Below are 20719 nucleotides of genomic sequence, written 5' to 3'. Positions count from 1 at the left end.
TTTTTCTCTGTGGGGGTGAAGCCACAAGCCGACATTTTCTTCTCACGGTACAAAAAAAAACTGCTTCAGAGAAAAATACAGGAGGGATGTACACCGTTATTCCAAAAGATGTTCCTTCATTTAGTGTTTTGATGATGGTGTTGGAGAGCATAGTCCGCTGTCTAACATGGTCCAACATCTGTGTTCAAATGGGTTGAGATCTGTTGGTTGCACAGGCCACAGCATATCATCAAGCAACTGCTTTAATTATGTTTTTCCACTTATTTAATCAGGTTTTTCCTTTCATTCGTCACCCATCTGTATTTCAATGAAGGCTGTTTACAGTGTGGTCTGTGGAGAGTAAACAGGGGCACTGCTTTTTGAAACTGATGTTACTCTTGAAATTTTCAAATGTAATTTTCAAATGCTGTAAGCAACACAAACAAAATTCCACTCACCTCTATTGAACTTGGACGAAGCAGAAGACTCAAAACCTGGGCACATGAAGCAGAAAATATCTGAATGACTACATACCGGCATCCCCGGGAGGAAATGTAAATCTCTGCTGGGACATACTGCAACTCTCTCAGTTACTTTAGTTTGGTTTGGTTTAGTTTAGTTTAAAACACTATTTTTCCCCCGAGGGAAATTTGCAGGGTCACGTAGAGTAGTGCAGTAATACAATATAGGAAAAACATTTGTTTTAAATCTGTAAATAATGCAACGATAAGCTGTACACATTATGATAATGATATGACAATAAGAATCTTAGCGCAATAAAAGTATATAGTATAATAGTATATGTAAGTAGATAGTTCAATAATATATAGGTGCATGGTGATTCGATAAATGTATCAGTCCAAGCCATGTGCAAGTCACTGTGTGGGTGTGTGGGAGAGAGGTGTTCAGTGCATGAACCAAATCTAACGTTTAGGTTAATTGACATTGTTGGAAGGAAGACATTAAATAGCACTTGCTGTAACTACAAACCATCTTGGATGACACACTGATGTCCATTATTCATTTCCATTGCGGTCCTTGCGACATCAAACAAACCAATTGGCTATTTATTTAATTTTAACATGTAGAGGCAACTTGTTCCAATGTCTGTCATCATAGAGCCTAAAGGACCACATACCCTGGTTGCATTTATCGCAAAACGACTGAAATATATAAACCAGACATAGACAGCAGTAAGTGAACTGTAACTCTGGTGTCCTCTGTTAACTTCTGGCAAATATCCAAAAGAGTAAAAATCCCACAATAAGTAAACAGAGTGAACATGCTGCATACTGTTCTCCCTTTGACATGCTCTTTTTCTAGGCCTGACCATAGAGAGAAAGGCAGGTCACAAAGGGGCACAGGGCTAATGTAGCAGTTCATGGGACACCCACACTCCCCCTGCTGTCACACACACTCACTAATAAGCTCACATGACTCTGTGCCACACTGACATATTTCTGTGACCAGCGAACGTGCAAAATGAAGGTTCAGCATCTCATTAGCACCATATTGAGAGAAACAGAGGGAGGGACCGCCATGGAGAGAGAGAAGGAGGGGGATTCTTCCAGCTGTTTTTGTTGAGAGAAAGTGAGAGGGTGCTGGTCAAAGAGCTGAACAGCCTGATAGGGAGTAAAGCTAGGGAGTTAAAGAAGCAAAGGATGGGGTTAAAGTAGGGAGCAGAGCAGGAAGAGTTCATGACTGTGAACTAGAATACCACAGCTGACGGGGGAGGAAAGCAAGAAAAAGGTAAGTTATTAGTTAGTAAATTATCAGCAGAGTGATTAGCATGCAAACGCTCTGATTTGTTTAATTTTTTGCTTGCATTGTCTCTGTGTTTCACACCCACTTTCAGATCAACGTGTGTGTAACTTTAAGTGCCAAGGGAAAATTGGGTCAGTGAGAGAGGAGAGAGGGAGAGAAGCATGTGTTAGAGGAGGAGAGGCACACTTGGAAAGGGGGAGACGGACAGAGAAATGGAGAGAAAATCCTCAGCAGCCCTTGAACTACAGTAACAAGTGGTCACTTGAGTAATCACTGGTGATTCAGAGAGAAATGTAAGTGCTCCCAGGCATGACTGCTCTGTTGCCACTTCTTGATTCTTTTTGACTTCTGGAGGAAGTTTTTTTAGCATTGATATGCTTTGATATGGATGTTTCTGTGTGATATAATGAGAGGATGAGTTGCTGAGTTTCAAACATGTTCCTTTCCTCTGCATGAACAAGAACAGAATCAGAGAAAGTCAGTAAACTAAAAATCTAAGTTGAGCCTTCATCAACTCCCCACCATGTTTCCACTTGCAGGAGCTCATAGTGAAAAAAATATGATGAAATAACATGACAATATACGCATTAACACCAGCAAGCTGAGGGAAAGAAAGTCCTAGATGAGCCTGACTCTCCGTCATGCTCAGTCTTGTGATTTGGTGTGGTTAGTCACTTTCATATTACTCAGCCAACAATGTGGCAACGTGTTACCAAGACAGAAATAGGCCAGAATGTGACTGCATCCTTTGCATGTTTGTGCATGCATCTCCCTTGTTTTGTTCAATCTCCCTCCAATGTATGTGCCACTTGTGCTTTGCTTTACATGCTGTGCAAAAATGTCTGCTATCTGGACGCGTTATTCCTTTCAAATCCTGCATTCTTGTTTGTTTGCCAGAGCAGAAATCTTGCACTTGTGGCCATGATCTCCAAATCGAATGGCAGAGTGGGAGACAGTTGGTTCTAATAGGCCTTGTATTTGTCAGAGCAAAGGGAAAGATGACCTTTCTCTGCTGTTTATTTTGGGAAGGCAACAGGAAGAATGCCGGAGCAGCTGTTCTATTCCTACTGGCAGATCCCACCCCTGTGGATTCCAGGCTGCCACTGCATGACCCCCTCTCCTCACGCAGGGGGCTTCTTGGATGTATCCAAGCACTGTACAGTGTAAATAACACCTCGTCAGAATCGTCAAAGTTGTTATGGCAATAAGCTCAGCAACACACATACACACACGCACACACACACACACACACACACACACACACACACACACATACACACACACACACACTCTGCAAGGTCTCAGCCACCAATTATTTCCTATCAGACTTGCCTGTCATGCAGGGGGAACGGCTCTGTTCATGAGGAAGTCAGCCTGCTGTATGCACATTACATTCTGTAGAAGTCCAACCTGTTGCATAATAATCAATGTAGCCTGTCTGCCAATAAAAGCTCTCTTTCCTTCCTCGTTTTGCATCCCAACCAGTCGAGCAACTCTCCCATATAACACAAACAGCTATCTCTTGCTTTCTGAGACAGACACGTTCCCAATAATGGCGAGCCTTCCCAAAGAGCCAGCTCAGGATGCCAAGAAACAGAGCTTCTGGATGGTGAGGATTATATTTATGATCAAATCTAAGTAAACTACAACCCTAGGCATAGCTTGTTAATCCAAAACAGTACTAATGTGTGTTTATGAATGGATAACTTGAGTTCTGCAGGCCTGTTATTCTTACATATCATCATCATCTTTCCTCCTCCCAGCCGGGGAATTATGTGCGTACAGTGCACCGAACTGAACAGTCCTTCCAGGCCTGCAACGACATTGTGGCCTGCTTCATGGAGAGAGCAAAAGTAGAAAAACAGTACGCCCAGCAGCTCAGCCAGTGGAGCAGCAAGTGGAAGACTATAGTGGATTCTCGTAAGTATGGGAAGCTGCATTATGGGGAGCCTGTGCATTCCCAGGCCTTTTTTGATCATCTCAGCTGTCATCAAGTTAAAATTACCTCTTGATTCTTAGAAATGTTCTTAGAAAACTTAGCATCTGTGCTTGAAACTTTACAAATCATTCATTCATCTGTCATTATTTCTCTATTGGTTCCATGACTCACCGCTGTGCTCTGTGTTATTTCATTCCTCAGTCTGTCTTTTTTTTCTCCTTGCCCAGGGCCACTTTATGGCTCCCTCATGAGAGCATGGCAATGTTTCTTCACCTCCACCGAGCGTTTGTCCGCCCTCCACTCTTCTATCTCCCAGTCGCTCATGACGGAGGAAGGAACCCGGGTGAAGACCTGGCAGAAGGAGATATTTCCAAAGAAACTCTTCTGTGGGTTCAGGGAGAGTCACGACAACAACACAAGTTTTTCTCGTGCGCAGAAACCCTGGTCTAAAAAGACGATGAAGGTGTGTGTCTGCACATGCTTGTCATGGTGGTCGTATGTAGCAATGGAAGTTCGACACCAAATCTGTACTCCACTTTTTTGTACACTTGCTAGCTTTTTTTAACAGGTTTCGACTGCATCTCATTGTCTATATTAGCAAATGGAGTTTGCGAACCTTAATTAGCAACTCCATCTGCTGATGAAAACCACAAGATGCGGTTAAAAGCTAGCAAGTGAACCTTGAAGTACCGATAAAACATTTTTTGTTTTTTGTCAAACTACTATTTCAAAGGTCTTAAAATGCACAACAACAACAGTTTTTAAGTATGCTTTAAAGGAATAGTTCGACATTTTGGAAAATACACTTTTTTGCTTTCTTGCCAAGGGTTAGATGAGAAGATCATTACCACTCTCAAGTCTTTACGGTTAATATGAAGCTATAGCCAGGAGACAGTTAAGGCTCTGACACACCAACCTGACGGCCGTCCGTCGGCAGAAAAGGCCCCGAGTTGGTCAAAAAAGTGCCTCGGAACACACCGAAGCGACGCCGACTTGAGCGTATGTTCTGCGCGTGCGCAAGACGTAATACGTCTCCATAACAGCAGGCGGAGCTAATCTGTATTGTCGCCCAAAAAATGAAAACCGGCAGCTGATTGGACGAACGTGTCACGTGTGTCTGGCTTCTCCCGAATTTCAAAGCCAGACCATAATGGCGGCTCGTTCGGAATACAATCTCATATTTTACGAAAATAGTTCACCGAAACATGTTTCTGAAAAAAAAAGTGAGAAATAGGCCATGCAGTTGCTGAATCTGTCTTCATTTCAGATAGACAAAGGTCAGTTTAAAAGATTTTCGTCAGATTTTGAGAGGCGTTCATCACGCTCATCCCACTCATCCCGCTCTTCATTTCCGGGTTAGCACTCCACCAATCAGATTGGTCATTGAGTCTGACTGCTCGCCCTACGATTCAACATGTCAAATCGGCCCAAATGAAGGCCGACGGCTCCTCCAACTGACAACGGCACGAAACACACCGAACAGACTCGAGTCACTGACCTCGCCAGACTGTCCGATGGCCGATAATCGGGTTGGTGTGTCAGCGCCTTAAGCTACACTTAGCATAAACAGCTAGTCTGGCTCTTCCCCTTTTTTTCAGTCACTGGCTCTGCCCTACCAGCACCTCTAAAGCTTACTAATTAACATGTTGTATCTTGTTTGTTTAATCCATACAAAAGCAAAAGTGTAAATCGACACATTGTGGTTTTGTGGGTGTTTGGTGCCGGACTATTACTTGACTTCAAGAAGTCCAAGAAATAGTCCACCACATAAGCCCCCTGTAAAGCTAAGCTAACAAACTGTATTGAATGTATTTCCCAAAATGTCAAACTATTCCTTTAAGTTATGCATACATTTTTCTAGCCACAAAAAAAATACATGTTAGCAATCAATTAAAAGAAACTAAATTGACCAAAAACTTAAGTCTAAACTTTACAACTTTAACTGTCCCATATTGTAAAAAGTGAGATTTCCATGTCTTTTATTGTTTGTTTATAAAGCAGGTCGAGGTGCTAAATACTGTGAATGTATCAAAATATTCAGACACAGTACCTTTAAATGAGTCGTCAGGACTTCCGTAAGAATGTCCAACAAATGAACATACAAACAAATAAGATATTACATTTTGATTACTGAGTTTAGAGGTGCTGGTAGGCAAATGTACATTTTAACTTTATACAGAGCCAGGCTAGCTGTTTCCAGTCTTTGTGTTAAGCTAAGCTAACCATCTCCTAGCCACAGCTTCATATTTAGCTCTCGACAAGAAAGCTAATAAGCAAATTTCCCCAAAATGTCAAACTTTTCCTTTAAATAAACAACATGCATGTGTGCAAATGTGTATTCAACAGCTGGAGAAGGCCCGAGTTGCATATCACAAGTCCTGTCAGAGGGAGCAAACAGCCCTCGACAAAGAGAAACAAGCAAATGGAAACACTGAGATGAGTCCAGAGAAAAAGCAGAAAATCACGGAGGCCAGAGAGAAGATCACAGAGGAGAAAGAAAAGGTGAGGGGGATGTTAACACACTGCACCACTTCATTACAGATAGGCTAAGTCATGCGTGTTGAATAAGGGCTACATTTAAATTCACAACCCCTGATTCATGACATGCCACACAGTTAAACATGTTGCATTCCAGGAAAATGTTGTTTGCCTGCTGCATGCAGTGATTCCCTATCAACTCTTAGTACGAGCCCCAGCCTTAAACTTCTGTTCCAAGCATTTCCCTTGTATGGAGATGTGTTATTGTTACACTGCTCAGTGTTTATGGAGCCGAGCATGGGAACGGCAAAAAGCACCAGATGATTTATAGATTTTAGATTGTCCTCCATTAAAGAAACACAGTAGATGTTCTGAATCCTGACGGAGCAACTTTTGCTTTTTTCCTTTTGCCTGCAGAGTAGAGACCGCTACGAGAAAATGCTGGAGGATGTGACATCCTACACACCTCGCTACATGGAGGAGATGGAAGCCATTTTTGAACTGTCACAGGAGGAGGAGAGGAAGAGGATCAGCTTCCTGAAGCAGACTTTCCTCTCCATCCACAGACATCTTGACATCACCAACAATGAGAGGTGAGCAGCCATCAGAAGACTGGGTGCGAGTGTTAGGGGTTAATGCAGAGCACGTGTTTCTGTGTATTTACTGTGTCCTTGTGTCAGTGTGAAGGTGGTCTACAGTGAGCTCCACAACACTCTGATGTCCATCAGTGAGCAAGATGATCTTAAATGGTGGAAGAACAACCATGGTCCTGGCATGCCCACTGACTGGCCAAAGATTGAAGTATGTTACAAAGTTTCACTCACAGATGAGAAAAATACAGTACATGCACTCCCAGGATGACCAAATTACAATAAGTATATAAGTACAATATGTTTTTACAGTATTTAGCAGAACAAAAGAGTCTTACATTAGAAACATCATGACTAAAGGTGGCATATATCTTCTCAACTGAATATTGTTTTTGTGTGCAAACCTTGTTGTATTAGTGTTTTTTTTGTTCTTACCTCAGTTAAAGAAATTCATGGTCTCACACATTGTCTCAAACTCACGTAAACAAGACCTTTTTTGTGGGAATATTGATGTAGTGTAGCTGTGTGTGTTGATATATTTGAACACAAACTTCACTACACTCTTCCATCAGGAATGGGTCCCACCAGTAAAAAAACTAAATAGAAAGAAGAGAGACCAGAAAAGAAAAGAGGGCCAACCGTAAGTTTCCCAGTGAAGTGCTTTCAATCTATGATAACTAAAAAAAAATTATAAAAAACAATGTACATTTTTATTCCAAATCATATTTATGTTTTTTCTGACTGTTCAAACATCCACATCTTCTCCTGTTAGTGTGATGATCGGGGGTGTGAAGGTGCGAGCTTTGTACGACTACGTGGGAGAGGAGGGCGATGAGCTGTCCTTTAAAGCAGGTGACACATAAAGTGTGATGTGACGACACTTAAATGATATAGACAGAAGTGTTATTCTCAATGTTTGAAAGCTAAAATAGGTAAGAGTTTTATACATTATTACAACCTTTATATCAGTATAAATCTGAGTGGGAAGACAAGAAATGCATCCCATCCCTCTAAAATGATGCCAGACAGGCTGATGTTACATTACATTATTTCTGGGTATTAAAGTTCAATATGTTTAAAGGCCAACTCTTTATGAAAATACAAGTTTTATCTTTATCTTTAAGCTGTTTGATAGTGCTGTAGTTTTATCAAAGTTTGGAAATAGATGTTTAATTCATATAGCTAGTTAAGTACAGACTGTACAATTAAACAACTCTAAACTTTAGTTTTGTGGCTAAAATATCACTCACATTCTGTGAAGACAAAACTTGCTTAAAGGCTAACTACTGTTTTTTTCAACCTGCGCCCTATTTTCCTATGGTTTAAGTGTGTCTAAGTGACTGATGGGAACAACGATTTTTGACATTGGTCCAGTATTAAGCAAGATCGCTGCAGTCAGCAGGGGCGAAACAAGCTACAATGTAAGTTGATAGGGCAATTGTCCAGCTTGTATTTACCTTCACAAAAGGGCTCGTTTTGCCACTGACAGACTCAGATTAATATGGTGTAAGTGTCTGACAACATTATGGAAAGGATCCCTACAGAGATAGACCTTTAAAACATCTTTGAGACCTTTCTGTTTAACCAGAATCAGCTCTGAAGTTGCTAGCGGTAAACCCACCAGACTCCTTTTAAAAAAGCAGTTGTGAGTTGTGATAGTTGGAAAAGTGGAAAGACGACCCAAAAAAAAGTGTATTTTACGATGCTAAAATTACTGTTTATTTACATATAGTCTGGTGGGTTTAGCAAACGCAATTTCGCGGATGTTTTTATGTTTGCCGACCTGTCGTGCGCCAATGTGACGTCAAAATGACGTAGATCTCGTTGGCGCGCCAGGACTCTCAGAGTGACTGCAAGTCTCTCTTGTAAACTTACTGGGTTAAGATGAGTTCTTTTATGGTGAAATGAAAGGCTTGATCCGACGAAGTAGGCCATCAAATCAAATCGAAGCATTGACATCAATGCTGCTGCCAGTTCTGCCATTGTTTACCTTTTTCATCTTCTTCTAGTCCGTAGAAAGAGCAAAGTCGGTAGCTTTTCCTCATTAGCAACACCTCTGTTCAGGAGAAGACTGCAACCAGTGTTGCGACCACCACGCGCGAGTATAAGCAGTTAAGGCGCTCCCATGACGTCACATTTGCGTTCGACAGGTCGGCCCGCGCGCGAGTATACCGGACACCTTAGAATATTAATCTGAGCCAGTCAGTGGCAAAATAAGCACTTTTATGAAGGTAAGGTAATGGGGCCAATTGCCCTATTAACTTACATTGTAGCTTGTTTTACCGCTGCCGACTGCAGCAATCTCGCTTAATACTGTCAAAGATTGTTGTTCGCATCAGTCACTTAGACACAAAAACATAGGAAAATAGGGTCCAGGTTGAAAAAAACGGTAGTTACCCTTTAAAGAGAGATATTTTGAAATTGCATGTATCTCTTCTTATTCTGGTTGATAAAGCATCAAAATCTTAACAGATAGTACAAAAAACATTAAAGAACCATTTGCAAGGCTTCTGTAACTTTTGTAGCTCAGAGGTGAGCTTAGCAAACAGCAACCATCACAGTCAATCAAGGCCAACAACAACAAAAAATGATATTTTTCAAACTAACATATAATGTACAATTCCTAACTTATACAAAAATAAAAAGTTGGAAAATTGCACAGGCTTTGTATTTTAGAAGAGTCTGTGGGGGTGTAATAGGAACAACATCTTATGGCATTTTTGCAATGGCTTTAACGTGCATTGTGCTACTTTAGTTAAACTACAGAACAGTCAAAGTGTCAAATAATAAGTATAAGATTGGTTGGCAGTAAAGTAAGTAAAGTAAACTTACTGACATACTCTGTGTTTCATGACACACAATTTACTCTTCATTAAATCAAGTTTTTTTATGTTGATGAACAGACTTTTTTTTTTCTGTAATAACAGGTGAAGTGTTCCTGAAGGTGGAGGAGGAGGACGACCAGGGCTGGTGTCGAGGAGTCCTGGACGGAGGGAAGGAGGGCTTCTACCCAGCAAATTATGTTGAAGTTACAGAGTGACTTTCCCCTGTCTAATATACGATGTACTAAACTTATTTCTCACAGAAAGTTATTTTTCAAATCTTCCAAAAAAACAAACTATTATTATTATATGTTGTCACTGATTCTGAGTTAATGTCAGATATAATCTGTTCCCAAGTATTTTATAAATATAAAATTATTTAAGACCTTAATATTCTAACCTTCTTTGGTTTGAGTAGGCTAATTCTGCAAAATGAATGAACTTATCAAAGACTAAATGTACTGTTTGTGCAGGAGCTGTATGTGTATATGTGTGATTGCATTTGTTTGTTTGCATGCATGTGTGCACGTTAAAACAAAACAAAAGAGAACAAAAGAGGATATTTATTTACTGCCATCATGTCCTTAGGTCACTGTAATGAAGAAAGCTGTTACATGAGTTTTCCCCAGGCACAGGTTTACAATGATGGGAGCACACAAGGTTAATGTTTACTTAATACACATTATGTAGAAGCACATACAAGTTACTTTGACTGAGGGAAAGGATTTTCAAAATAAACGTGTAATTGTTTTGCCTCTAAACCATTTGGTTGACAACTTTTTGTTGCCATGCTAGCTGTGTGGGTCTATGGATGACAATGTTGGTCAGTTGGTTGGTCCACCACTTTGGTCCAGACTGAAATATCTCAACAACTATCAAATTTATTGCTATGAAATTTTGACCAGTCATGCATGGTGCACCGAGGTTGAACCCCAAAGACTCTAGTGATCCAGTGGTTTTACATCTAGCCACCAGCAGGTTAAAGTTAGTTTGGCGTGTTAGCATGCTTGTGGCAAAGATGGTGAAGTATAGCCCATCTCATGGCTGTAGACTCTTTTTCATATTTTAAGGCAAACACAAAAGACAAAATAACAGACAAAAAGCTCAAATATATGTGTGAATATGTGCCACCATTTTCAAATAAATTTCAGATATTTCAACTGTATATAATGTTTTTTTGTTTGTTTATTGTTTGTTTATTTTGCGATCAGGTAATTTATTTCACATATAAATTAATTTGATTACATTAATCAAACCGAGGCCTATAGTAAGATACTGAAAGACAAACTTTAGTTTTAAATTGTTTTTTAGTTTAGGCATTCATTTCTTCTGTCCTCAGTCCTCCAGTACAGTACAGTACAGTCTTGGCATTCCTAAAAACAAATAAAATGACATATCACATGACAAATGCTATTATTTTAAGTGATAATAATATAATAGCATGACATAATATATACATTTCACTAGCAAGATCTGTGTATATGAAAAAACATGTCAGGATAGTCTGTGTAGGCCAGGGTATTCCTTTACTTTGAAAGGCATATTAATCATCTTGACCTTCGACCTTTTACTGCCCTGTTTCTCAATACATCTTCTTTCGTCCATTTTTATTTACGTTCATGAAATGTTTAACTTGAGTTAGGCAATACGCAATAAATGTTGCAGTTTTATGCGCACACCACACTGCGGTATCACCCAGACTCTTTAGGAGAGAAACCTGCTAGACAAGATGTCCGAGACGCAAATGTTGAATAACCAGACGTCACACAGTTAGTTGAAACATTTGTGAGACGTGGGAAGGTTTCATCTTTATGGTTGTACTGTAGGCTACTGGCAGCACTTGAAGGACTCTACACGTGTAAGTACGTCTTGCTTATTTTGAGAGGATGGGTTCAATTTATATCGCAGGTACAAAAGGTTTACATGTTGGCTGCTTTGTGTGGATTCAACTGTTGTTGTTGTTGTTGTTTTTTTAAACAGTAGCGCTTCATAAAGGCGTGTCAACATCAGGAACTGAATGTCACATGCTCCCCAGAACAACATTGTAGCCTAGGCCACTGTAATTACTTTGGATTGGACTGCAATTATGTTTGTTTTATGTGGTAAAGACGTTAATGTATCTTCTGTAATGTGTTATTAGGTCCTCTCTCTCACAGGCAGGTGGAGTCATTATGGAATTTGCTTGTGGATTTGTTTATGTGCCGCCATCAGTGAGTCAGAAAGACGCCCCAGGATCCAACGTCATTAAGCGCTCAGGTGATTTATTTCAAACACTTCCAGACATCAAATAAAAATCCAAATTTATAACACTAATACTTGTTTAAAAATACACGTCATTGTTCTGGGTCCACTTTCCTGTTTAGTTTTCTCAATTCCACAGATCACTTGCCAGACACAGATTTTCTTTTCTTTTTTAATGCAGCTGCAATAGGAGTTTGACACGTGACAGAATTTCAACTATTCAAAACATCAACGGATTTTATTGTGGGGTGTGTACAAGGCAGCAAGGAAAAGAAAATAATAGATGATAACTTACAGGCAAAGGTATCAGGTCCAAACAGAAGTAACTGAAAATCCACATGTTAACAGGAATGGGGCAGGAAAAGGGTGCAGGCAGGTAGAGATTCAGGTTTTGTGAGAAGAGACTGGAGAGCAAGGGCAGAAAGCAGCCACTGACTTTGGAAAAGGGGCTGGTATAAATACTGACAGGTTGATCGGAGGATGGGACACAGGTGAGCAGAAGGATTTGGGCGTCAGAGTCCGAGGGCATCTGGTGGACAGGTGGAGAATGACAATGACTGCAAAGTTTCACAGAAATGCAGGGCCTGGGAAAGTGGGAATGGGAAGTGAAAAACAACTGAGGCAGCTGTCGTCACAGTCAGTCTCAGATTCAAATAGCTTCATTGTTGACTCACCAGTTTGAAATAATCCACCAAAGAGACACAAAGCTTTCACTGTGACACTATGCCTATCACCAACACGTCACTCGATTCTCTGCAGGATGGCAAAAAGCCTTTTTGGAAAATATAGATTCAGTCATAAACTGAAGAATAGAGAGAAAGATTAAAACAGTTAATGCCAATACTTAATTACAAAATAACTGCTAATTTATAAATACGGAATTGTGGATTTTTCCTTTCATCACAGCTTTCTGTGTGACTGGTTGTTTAAGTACCATTATGTATTATGCAATCAGTTACACACACACACACACACACACACACACACACACACACACACACACACACACACACACACACACACACAACCTCTCCTATCTATCTTAAAAGCCACATTTCTTTCAGATACTTTGCTTTTCTCTGTAAAAGCCATCTGCCACCTGAGTCACATTTCCTTCACACCACAAATGTATTTGCTGCACCAGTTGTTTTGTCTGCGCTCGCATTTCTCTTGCAAGACGCTGTTCTCAAATTAACAGCCACTGCATATTTATTTTTTATCTCTATGCTTTTCAGCTCTTCTCCCTCCTGTTAACCGGATCCGTCCTAGCACTCCTCCCCCTCCTCCTCCTTCAAAAAACTCTGCAGAAGCCAAATCACCGAAATCCCTCCAATCTCCCTCCAAGGTTATTGAACAGTTGGAAAAGAGCAAGGAGGTGAAGAAGGCTGTGAAGCCCATTGTCTTCTATGAAAATGAAGATAAACTGGAGGCAGCTACATCCAGCAGTATAACTCCTCAGCAGACACCTCGAAAAACAGGTACTGTGAATGTGGTAGTATATGGCTGAATAAGTTTAGTTTCTGTACTGTAGTAGTATTTACCCAAATACCTTAGATGTATTAGTGTTATCCTCTGAGTCACACTCCACTGAGGTCTACCAAACACACAGAAAAGTTAGCCACTGCTCTTTCAGTTATTAAAGTTAGTGCGATAATTTAAACAAATTAAATAAAAAAGGCTTTATTTAATCAGGAAAGTTTGCCTCTCGTTTACAAAAACAATCCAACATATTGGACTTGTACATCCCAAGTGAGAGAAAACGTGTTTTTTTTATAATATGGGCGAACTAGCCCTTTAAGCCTATGGTTTGATTCATAGATGAGTTGAGCTGCAGGTGGTAAATCACTGTGTGTTTGGTCGTCCACTGCTCTTATGTAGGAATTCCATTGCTCTGCAGCCTACTGAATGAGTGACAGTTTATTTTATTTTGGGTAAATTGTTCCTTTAACACACTGTCGCTATCTGCCAGCTCTTCTTCCACCACATATGAGACCTGCAACACGCAGCCAGTCCCTTCCTTACAGCCAGCCACTCCCTTCTTCCAACACCAACAGTCAGACATTTACCTACGACCTCCCGAAAGATGAGCCTGATTTAAATTCCCATCCCTGGGACCCAAATTACTCGTACACTACACCAGAAGGCACGGGGTGCAAAGTAAAGCTGCCAGCTGACACTAGCAGTGTGTCAGCCCAGACATCAGGTAAACGCACAACTTTTTTTCTCCATTTGCATTCATTTTTTTATTTGACAGTATTAAGGAATAGACAGATCATCCTTAATCTTTTCTGCTTTCAAGCATCAGTCCCACCTCTTCCTCCAAGACCTTCATTCCTGCAGTCAATGCCAGAGTACCTGGTGCTGTTGCCCGCACCCTACTTATCATCTAAGAAATTACTCTCAGACACGTCACTTATCTCGTCTTCTAGTAAAGGTAATTTGCAACAGTCTCTGTCACTGTCAAAAGAATAACACTTATCACAAATGTTTTTACACCACCAGTGCTTGTGTTTAATGCTCTTGCTGCTCCCTACTCAGGATTGGCCGATCAGGGGCCTCTGCCAGGGAATCCTAATGTGCTTCTTGTCAGTTTAGGAAAATTACTCTCAGAGGAAAGTCAGTAAACTTTTATCATCACCATAAAACCTTAATTATCACCCATCTAGTTAGATTTTCAGTCCTGTTGGCTTATGATGACCATGATGTTTGCATATTTCCAGTGCAGACCATACAAGGAGAACCCACCCCCTGCTCACAGTGTGGCTCTGTGCTGGAGTCCTGCTATGCCAATGTGGTATTTCATTCCATCTTTATTCTAAGTAGTAATAGCAACACAATTAAGAGGCATTGATTTAAAATGTGAATAATAACTGTATATCTCCGTATTCACTATTGGGAAAATACAGAGAATGACAAGTGTGAGCATTATTGTTCATAACATAAGAGAACAATGGATAACTGGGTTTGGATTGATTGATACAGGCTGCAGAGGGGACTCAGTTTGTGTTGGTAAGGTTTCTCAGTATGTTCTCTTCTTATGATGAACTGCAGGTTGAGGACTGTTACTTCTGTCAGCCATGGAAGCCGACCAGCACTCCCAGTATACCACAGTGTCGTCACCAGGATAGCCTCTTTCTGCTCTTTCCTAATGAAAAGCCCCTGTGTGCTGCTGACGCTCTGCTGCTCTTCTGCATCGACATCTCAGGCTCCATGAGCACAACCTCTCAGGTAAAAGCACACGACCTGACGCTGATCTGTTTACTGGCTTTCACAAATACAACCTGTGGTGTTTCAAATGATCAATCTCTGTTGTTTTAAGAGGTCAGAGGGAGAGCAGGTTGTCCACAGATCTCGTCTTGAAGTGAGTTTTTTTCCCTCATTTTTAATTTTGTAAGACTGAAAAGTGAACACTATGTGAGTCTAAACATACTGTAGGTCCAGTTAGAGTTCATTTAAAAAAGGGCAAACTCTCTAAGTAACACAACACATCATAAATTGACTTAAAAAACAACACTTACAAAATGCTGTTTGTGTACATGCACAACAGATAGTACCACAACAATAGCAGCTGTCCAAAGACGATATCTAGATGTTGTTAGTGATAAGAAATCATTTTCTTCCAACCAGTTTGTCCAGGAAGCTGTGTTGCAGTGTGTTCAGAGACTAAGTGAACAACAACCTGACAAACGAGTGGGACTCATCACCTTCAACTCTCAGGTACATACACTGAAAAACAGTTCATTTCATGTTCACAATAGATTTGTATAGACATTTTCTTTCCTAATTCTATTACTTATTTTGTTCTCTTAAGTTTGTGTCTGACTTATATTTCATTTTTCTCCCCAGCTTATTATTTTCTCATATAGAAATGCGAGTGAGCACAAAAATCACAAGTATTTACTTCTGCTTTTCTTCATCCCCTAATGTTTTTATTACCAGGTGACAATGCATGGAAATGAGCATTTCACGTCACATTCCCTGAGCGGTCCTGAGTTAACTGACAGCGACTTTCTGAAAAAGGCTGCAGCCAGTTTCCCCACTCCACCTCCACTGTCACAGACCAAGGACTACTTACAGAGACAAGTCAGGGGGTATGGAAAAAAATCAGTAATTTGAGTACAATCAATTGTTTTTTGTCTTTTCTTACATAGTAGTAACTTTATCCTCAAATAACAGATGTGCTTTTTAATTTTCCTCTTGTTGAAAGATTATCTGAAGGTGGGACCACAGCTCTTGGACCAGCTGCTCTCCTGACGATTGCAATAGCCTCCAGACAGCCGGGGTCCAAGGTAGGTTCGGTCTTATTAAGAAGACTATACCAGATGTATATGCGTACGTTTTAGCCCATGTAGTACATTATACATGTGCCATGTAGTAAATGATAATTTCACAGCACTGCATAGATTTAGCAAAGCTCGTACAAAAAGAATTCTAAAAGCAACCATATGTCAATTTTCAAAAAAAATACAATCCTGACCTGCAATTCCTGCTGATCTCGAAGGTGATTATCTGTACAGATGGAAAGGCCAACACAGATTTGGGGAATCTAGAGGAAGAGGATATTGATGCTCGCACCCTCCTCTCATCCACCATCTTCTACCAGGAGCTGGGGGAATATGCTGCCAATCAGGGGTTGGTACACATCTCCTCATCAATGTCATCAGAATGGAACTGCTGAACAGGCTATTGGTCTAGTGTTGTGCTGTAATGAAGTTCATACTGAAATGTCCTTATTTCATTAGTGTTACAGTGTCTGTGCTGTCCATAGAGGGAACAGACTGCAGGCTGGATGAGCTAGGGAGACTCGCTGATCGCAGTGGAGGGACAGTAAGATGTGTTGTGATGTGTTTCAACATTTGTCAGATTTTTATATTGAGTAACAGTAGTTTTTATAATGTATATCACTCATCAGATCTTGTTATCTGTGTGTTTTGTCCCCCAGGTGGTGATAACAAGCCCCAATAGGTTGCACCAAGAGTTTGAACAGATCATTGAGAACAGGACCATAGCCACTCATTGCACTGTCACATTACTGCTGCCCCAATCACTGTAAGAGATGTGCTGTATAAACCTTGAATACTGACATTCTTAAATTCTTCATCGAGTGGTCTAGTTGGCACATGAATGCACTTCACTGGACTGATGTTCTGCTTTGGTCCAGACGTATGAAAGGAGAGAGGGAGGCAGGACACAAAGGGACCAGAGAGGTGGGGAACGTGGACCCAGACACAGAGATCACCTTCCAGTTTGGAGTCAGTAAACAGGATGCAGAAGGTGAGAGAAAACGGGTACAGTATGTCACAATTCACAGACATTTGGCATGTCTCACTGCAGACTTTAAAACTGCATCCATGTCTGGCCAGCCCACATATCTAGCAGCCAATGCCTATATCCTTGAAACCCCTGGATGGGCCTCAGGATGTTCCATAAGGACGTGTCAGACACCGGATGAATTCTCATGTGTTCGATTCTGTACCCTTGGTACACCACCTTTGGTGCTATAAAGACACATTTTTCACTCTTCGGTCCGAGTCCTGTAGTGGAGATTCTGCCGATGACGCGGGTCATCATGCCTAGACACCAAAATGTCATTGAGTCTCATGACCACCCGAGGAAGTCTTTGTAATGTCCATCTGAAAATCATCCAGCGTTAATACATTCTTATAACTTTTAGTGATCCCTTGACTGTCCAATACCCAATAACTAAATACCTGTCACACCATCCCATCAGCCTAGCTGTACTTTGTGTTTAGTGCTAAGTAGCAACTGTTAGCATGCTAACAGGCTTAACTAAGATGAGGAATCCTGGTAAATGTAAACATCAGCATGTTAGCATTATTTTTGTGAGCATAGTAGCACACTGATGTGCCAGATGTTGCATCAGCTATGTGGTGCTCTTACAGTCCAGACCGCTGTTTGACTCATTCGACCACTGCAGCACTTACATTTGCTGATTTTCATTGTACATCTATAAACCAATCCAGGCCGTGTCACCATATGTAGTATGGTCAAAAAAGCAACATGTATATTCTCTGTGCTTCAAAAACAGTAGATTTTTTTTTTTTTTTACAAAACCAGAAACTCTCTCAATTCATATTTGTTCTTTCTGTGCATCTCTTCAGTGTCGGTGCCGGCCTCTGGTAGCAGTGTGTCCATCCAGCTGCAGATCAGGTACAGGCAGAGGAAGGGACAGAGGATGCTTAGAGTGATCACCACACAACGAGAAGTTACTGATGACAGGTGATAATGATGTTTCCATAATTACAGTGTTTCTCTCACTTTTGTTTTTTGAGATTACCTTTACACACACACACACACACACACACACACACACACACACACACACACACACACACCACTGAGCTGTCTGCATGCTTATGGCCTCCTTGAAAGCTTAAACAAGTCATTATCTCCTGACATCTTTAATCAACGAGGCATATACAACCTGAGGACAACAATTGATTAGATGTATTATTTTATACCAATCTCAGTGAAGCTTTAGGCAAAGCTGTTTTGAAAATCCAAGGAGTCAAGCTGTTGCTGAGATACAGGAGCCTTCGCATCATGCAGAAATGATTGCGCCATGTAAATTGCATTTCTCATCCATTCTAACATTTAGTCACACAGTAAATAAACCTCTCAACTCAGTCTGCTTGTTTTATATACTGAATGAAGGTCATGCAATTCATCGTCTGAGCGGCTACAAAGTGGCCCCCGTGTGTGTTTGCACAGTACTATAATAGCAAGGCTGAAGCTATGTGTTGAGAAACACTCTTATGATAAAAATGTGTGACCCTCCTTCTTAGCTTGGCGGCCCTATCCTCTCTCTCTCTGGCCATCATTCAGCTCAACTCGTCACAGGCCAGCGCTGCTCTGGCTGTCAGAGGCCGCTTCCTCGACGCCAGCAGGGAGGGAGAGCTGCAGAGGAAGCTGATGGAGAGAGCGATGTGAGTAACAGGAGGGATGGAGGGAACTCTGACTGACATTTCTGTGTGGGCAACATGTAGAATGAGAGCTACTTAAAGAGCCCCTATAATGCTTTTTGGGATTGTTTCAGTCTTTTAGTGTGTTATATATATATATAGTTGATTGTGTATGTAATAGATGTATAAAGTACAAAAAAAACACATTTCACTCCAAATGGAGCTTTCTATCCCACAGACAGCACTTTTTCTCAACTGCCTGAAAACGGCTCGCCCACATTCATGTTTGAAATTCCTCATTAATGATATCATTGATTGAGAAAGCCAGCCCAGTTTGTCAAATGTGCTGCCCATTGGCGCTGCCTGAGCAAGCACAGCCAGCCCAGTGGCTGGAATTTAGTTGACCAATCACAACAGAGTGGGCCAGGTGACCAATCAGAGCAGACTGGGCTTTTCAGGAAGGTGGGCCAAGAGCTGTTTGAAAATCAAAAGCATGTAAACCTATTCTAGTCCCCAAGAGTACAAATATCATGCTGAAAATGAGCATAATAGGGGCTCTTTAATGCTGAGGTCTGACAAATGCATTTAATTATGGGGAATTCTGTATACTAAACACATAAAAGACAAAAGACAGGTAAAATGACAAGTCCAGTAATTATGCAGGTGAAGTTAAAAAGGAGTTTAAGAACGCTTTGCAACAAAAATATGTAAATTTAGATGACAAATATGACTGCATTGGATTACAGAAACTCAGAACAAAACTAAGTAAAACGTTAAAGTTAAAGGAAAATCAGATGAACTGTCTGGCTCTTTAGTTGACATTAAAATGTTCAAATACAGTACCAGACTGGTCCTGTACATCTGATTAATCTGATGAACTGAGAATTTTATGATTTTTAAGACCATCAGTATTTTATCTCAAACTGGTGAAATTCTTTTGTAATTCAAAGCTTTTCATTATTTTTTTTCATTCCTTATCATCTACTTGATAATGTAAGTAAAATGACAGTGTGTGTCTTTATTCATGCTGTTTATTAGATGCAGAGTATTTCTTAGGCTACAGATACTGTACTACATAGTGAGTCTGTCTGTTTGCAGAATGCATAATCGAAGTTCAGAGGACCATCAAACATACCAAGAATGGGTTAAAACCATGGAGCCTATATACAACAACAGCATACAAATCTTCACAAGGGTGAGTTTTTACAGTTTTTTTTGTTTTTTTATCAGGTCAGTGTGTCACATTGGTTAGAATGACCACAGTTACTGTATACACTTAACTATTTTGTGTTTTTTCTCCAGAGTAAATCTGTCTTTTCAGACTCACAGGTAAATCAAATAATGTCCTTATTAATTATACTGTTTAGTACTAAAATATTTTGCCTGCTTTGCTTAACTTTTTATGGTCATTCTTGCTTCATTCTGTTCCTCCCAGTCTCTAACAGACGCTGGTGCAGCGCTGCTCTACACCATGAAGCACAGCAACAGGAAGTCCATCTCACTGAAGAATAAACATAAACTCTAGCCAACTGTCAGCCTGCATCTTTTATCTCGCTGGAAGCAACTCTAGTCATGAATGACAAGGATAAATAAATACTGCTGTTTGACTTTGATTATCTGGCTGAATATCCCCACATATTTCACAATGTAAATAATGTATTCCAGTATATCAACATAAAACATGGCCATCTGTATTATACAGAAACTCATTTCTCAGAGTAAATGATTTCAGTCTTACATCAAAACTGCTAAGGGCAGTATACATTGGTGTGTATTTGACAGTGTCCCAGTGGCAGAGTTTATGTTTTTGCACGGACCAAAACACACAGGAAAAACCGGACTCAGAAACACCATCATGCAGCTTACACCTAGATCCTTTTGTGTCAGCAAAACAGATCACACAACATATGTAAGCCGCCAACACAACAGTTAATATAGTTCTGATGATTATGTAATTGCGTTTTAATATATGCAACTTGTTTG

At 40.5% G+C, this 20719-nt stretch overlaps 2 protein-coding genes and 2 long non-coding RNA genes across 9 annotated transcripts; 2 read left to right on the top strand and 2 right to left on the bottom strand.

Moving 5' to 3' along the window:
- Positions 1-18: 18 nt before the first annotated feature.
- LOC144536517 (uncharacterized) lies at positions 19-3931 on the bottom strand. The gene is made up of 3 exons (XR_013503752.1): positions 3854-3931; positions 438-473; positions 19-330 (listed from the first exon to the last, which is right to left on the bottom strand). It is a non-coding gene; the product is annotated as an uncharacterized LOC144536517 (long non-coding RNA).
- On the top strand, positions 1560-10333 carry LOC144536513 (protein kinase C and casein kinase substrate in neurons protein 3). 5 transcript variants are annotated; one of them, XM_078279698.1, is made up of 12 exons: positions 1560-1728; positions 1835-2036; positions 2773-2906; positions 3229-3352; positions 3507-3663; positions 3910-4145; positions 6029-6184; positions 6578-6753; positions 6841-6961; positions 7323-7390; positions 7523-7602; positions 9678-10333. In XM_078279698.1, the coding sequence occupies exons 3-12, from the start codon at positions 2785-2787 to the stop codon at positions 9788-9790; spliced, it is 1353 nt and encodes a 450-aa protein (XP_078135824.1). In that variant the 5' UTR covers positions 1560-1728; positions 1835-2036; positions 2773-2784; the 3' UTR covers positions 9791-10333. The 5 variants fall into 5 exon arrangements, with proteins under 5 accessions (XP_078135824.1, XP_078135825.1, XP_078135826.1 ...); XM_078279699.1 differs by lacking the exon at positions 1835-2036; XM_078279700.1 differs by lacking the exon at positions 2773-2906 and having other exon boundaries at positions 1566-1728; positions 3282-3352.
- LOC144536515 (uncharacterized) lies at positions 10122-12258 on the bottom strand. The gene is made up of 2 exons (XR_013503751.1): positions 12109-12258; positions 10122-10945 (listed from the first exon to the last, which is right to left on the bottom strand). It is a non-coding gene; the product is annotated as an uncharacterized LOC144536515 (long non-coding RNA).
- LOC144536511 (circularly permutated Ras protein 1-like) lies at positions 11328-20349 on the top strand. 2 transcript variants are annotated; one of them, XM_078279693.1, is made up of 21 exons: positions 11328-11430; positions 11713-11828; positions 13049-13291; positions 13783-14016; positions 14113-14247; positions 14352-14429; positions 14534-14607; positions 14865-15041; positions 15133-15174; positions 15441-15530; positions 15753-15904; positions 16021-16102; positions 16315-16445; positions 16556-16640; positions 16756-16862; positions 16975-17087; positions 17936-18053; positions 18620-18760; positions 19835-19931; positions 20039-20065; positions 20172-20349. In XM_078279693.1, the coding sequence occupies exons 2-21, from the start codon at positions 11744-11746 to the stop codon at positions 20259-20261; spliced, it is 2301 nt and encodes a 766-aa protein (XP_078135819.1). In that variant the 5' UTR covers positions 11328-11430; positions 11713-11743; the 3' UTR covers positions 20262-20349. The 2 variants fall into 2 exon arrangements, with proteins under 2 accessions (XP_078135819.1, XP_078135821.1); XM_078279695.1 differs by having other exon boundaries at positions 11331-11434.
- Positions 20350-20719: the final 370 nt, after the last annotated feature.

The sequence above is a fragment of the Sander vitreus genome, chromosome 21 (genome assembly GCF_031162955.1).
Source record: "Sander vitreus isolate 19-12246 chromosome 21, sanVit1, whole genome shotgun sequence".
In the NCBI taxonomy this organism is placed as follows: Eukaryota; Metazoa; Chordata; class Actinopteri; order Perciformes; family Percidae; genus Sander; species Sander vitreus.
Note: the sequence above shows the minus strand (reverse complement) of the source record. Positions and strands in the feature narration are given on the sequence as shown.

Bases quoted from the DNA above. Each gene is read 5' to 3' on its own strand.
- LOC144536513 (XM_078279697.1), top strand. From the start codon at position 3,104: ATGAGGAAGTCAGCCTGCTGTATGCACATTACATTCTGTAGAAGTCCA. The intron at 6,185-6,577 runs GTGAGGGGGATG...TTTTGCCTGCAG, and splicing joins TCACAGAGGAGAAAGAAAAG to AGTAGAGACCGCTACGAGAA. The intron at 7,603-9,677 runs GTGACACATAAA...CTGTAATAACAG, and splicing joins TGAGCTGTCCTTTAAAGCAG to GTGAAGTGTTCCTGAAGGTG.
- LOC144536511 (XM_078279693.1), top strand. From the start codon at position 11,744: ATGGAATTTGCTTGTGGATTTGTTTATGTGCCGCCATCAGTGAGTCAG. The intron at 11,829-13,048 runs GTGATTTATTTC...TATGCTTTTCAG, and splicing joins CAACGTCATTAAGCGCTCAG to CTCTTCTCCCTCCTGTTAAC. The intron at 16,103-16,314 runs GTAGGTTCGGTC...CTGATCTCGAAG, and splicing joins CCAGACAGCCGGGGTCCAAG to GTGATTATCTGTACAGATGG.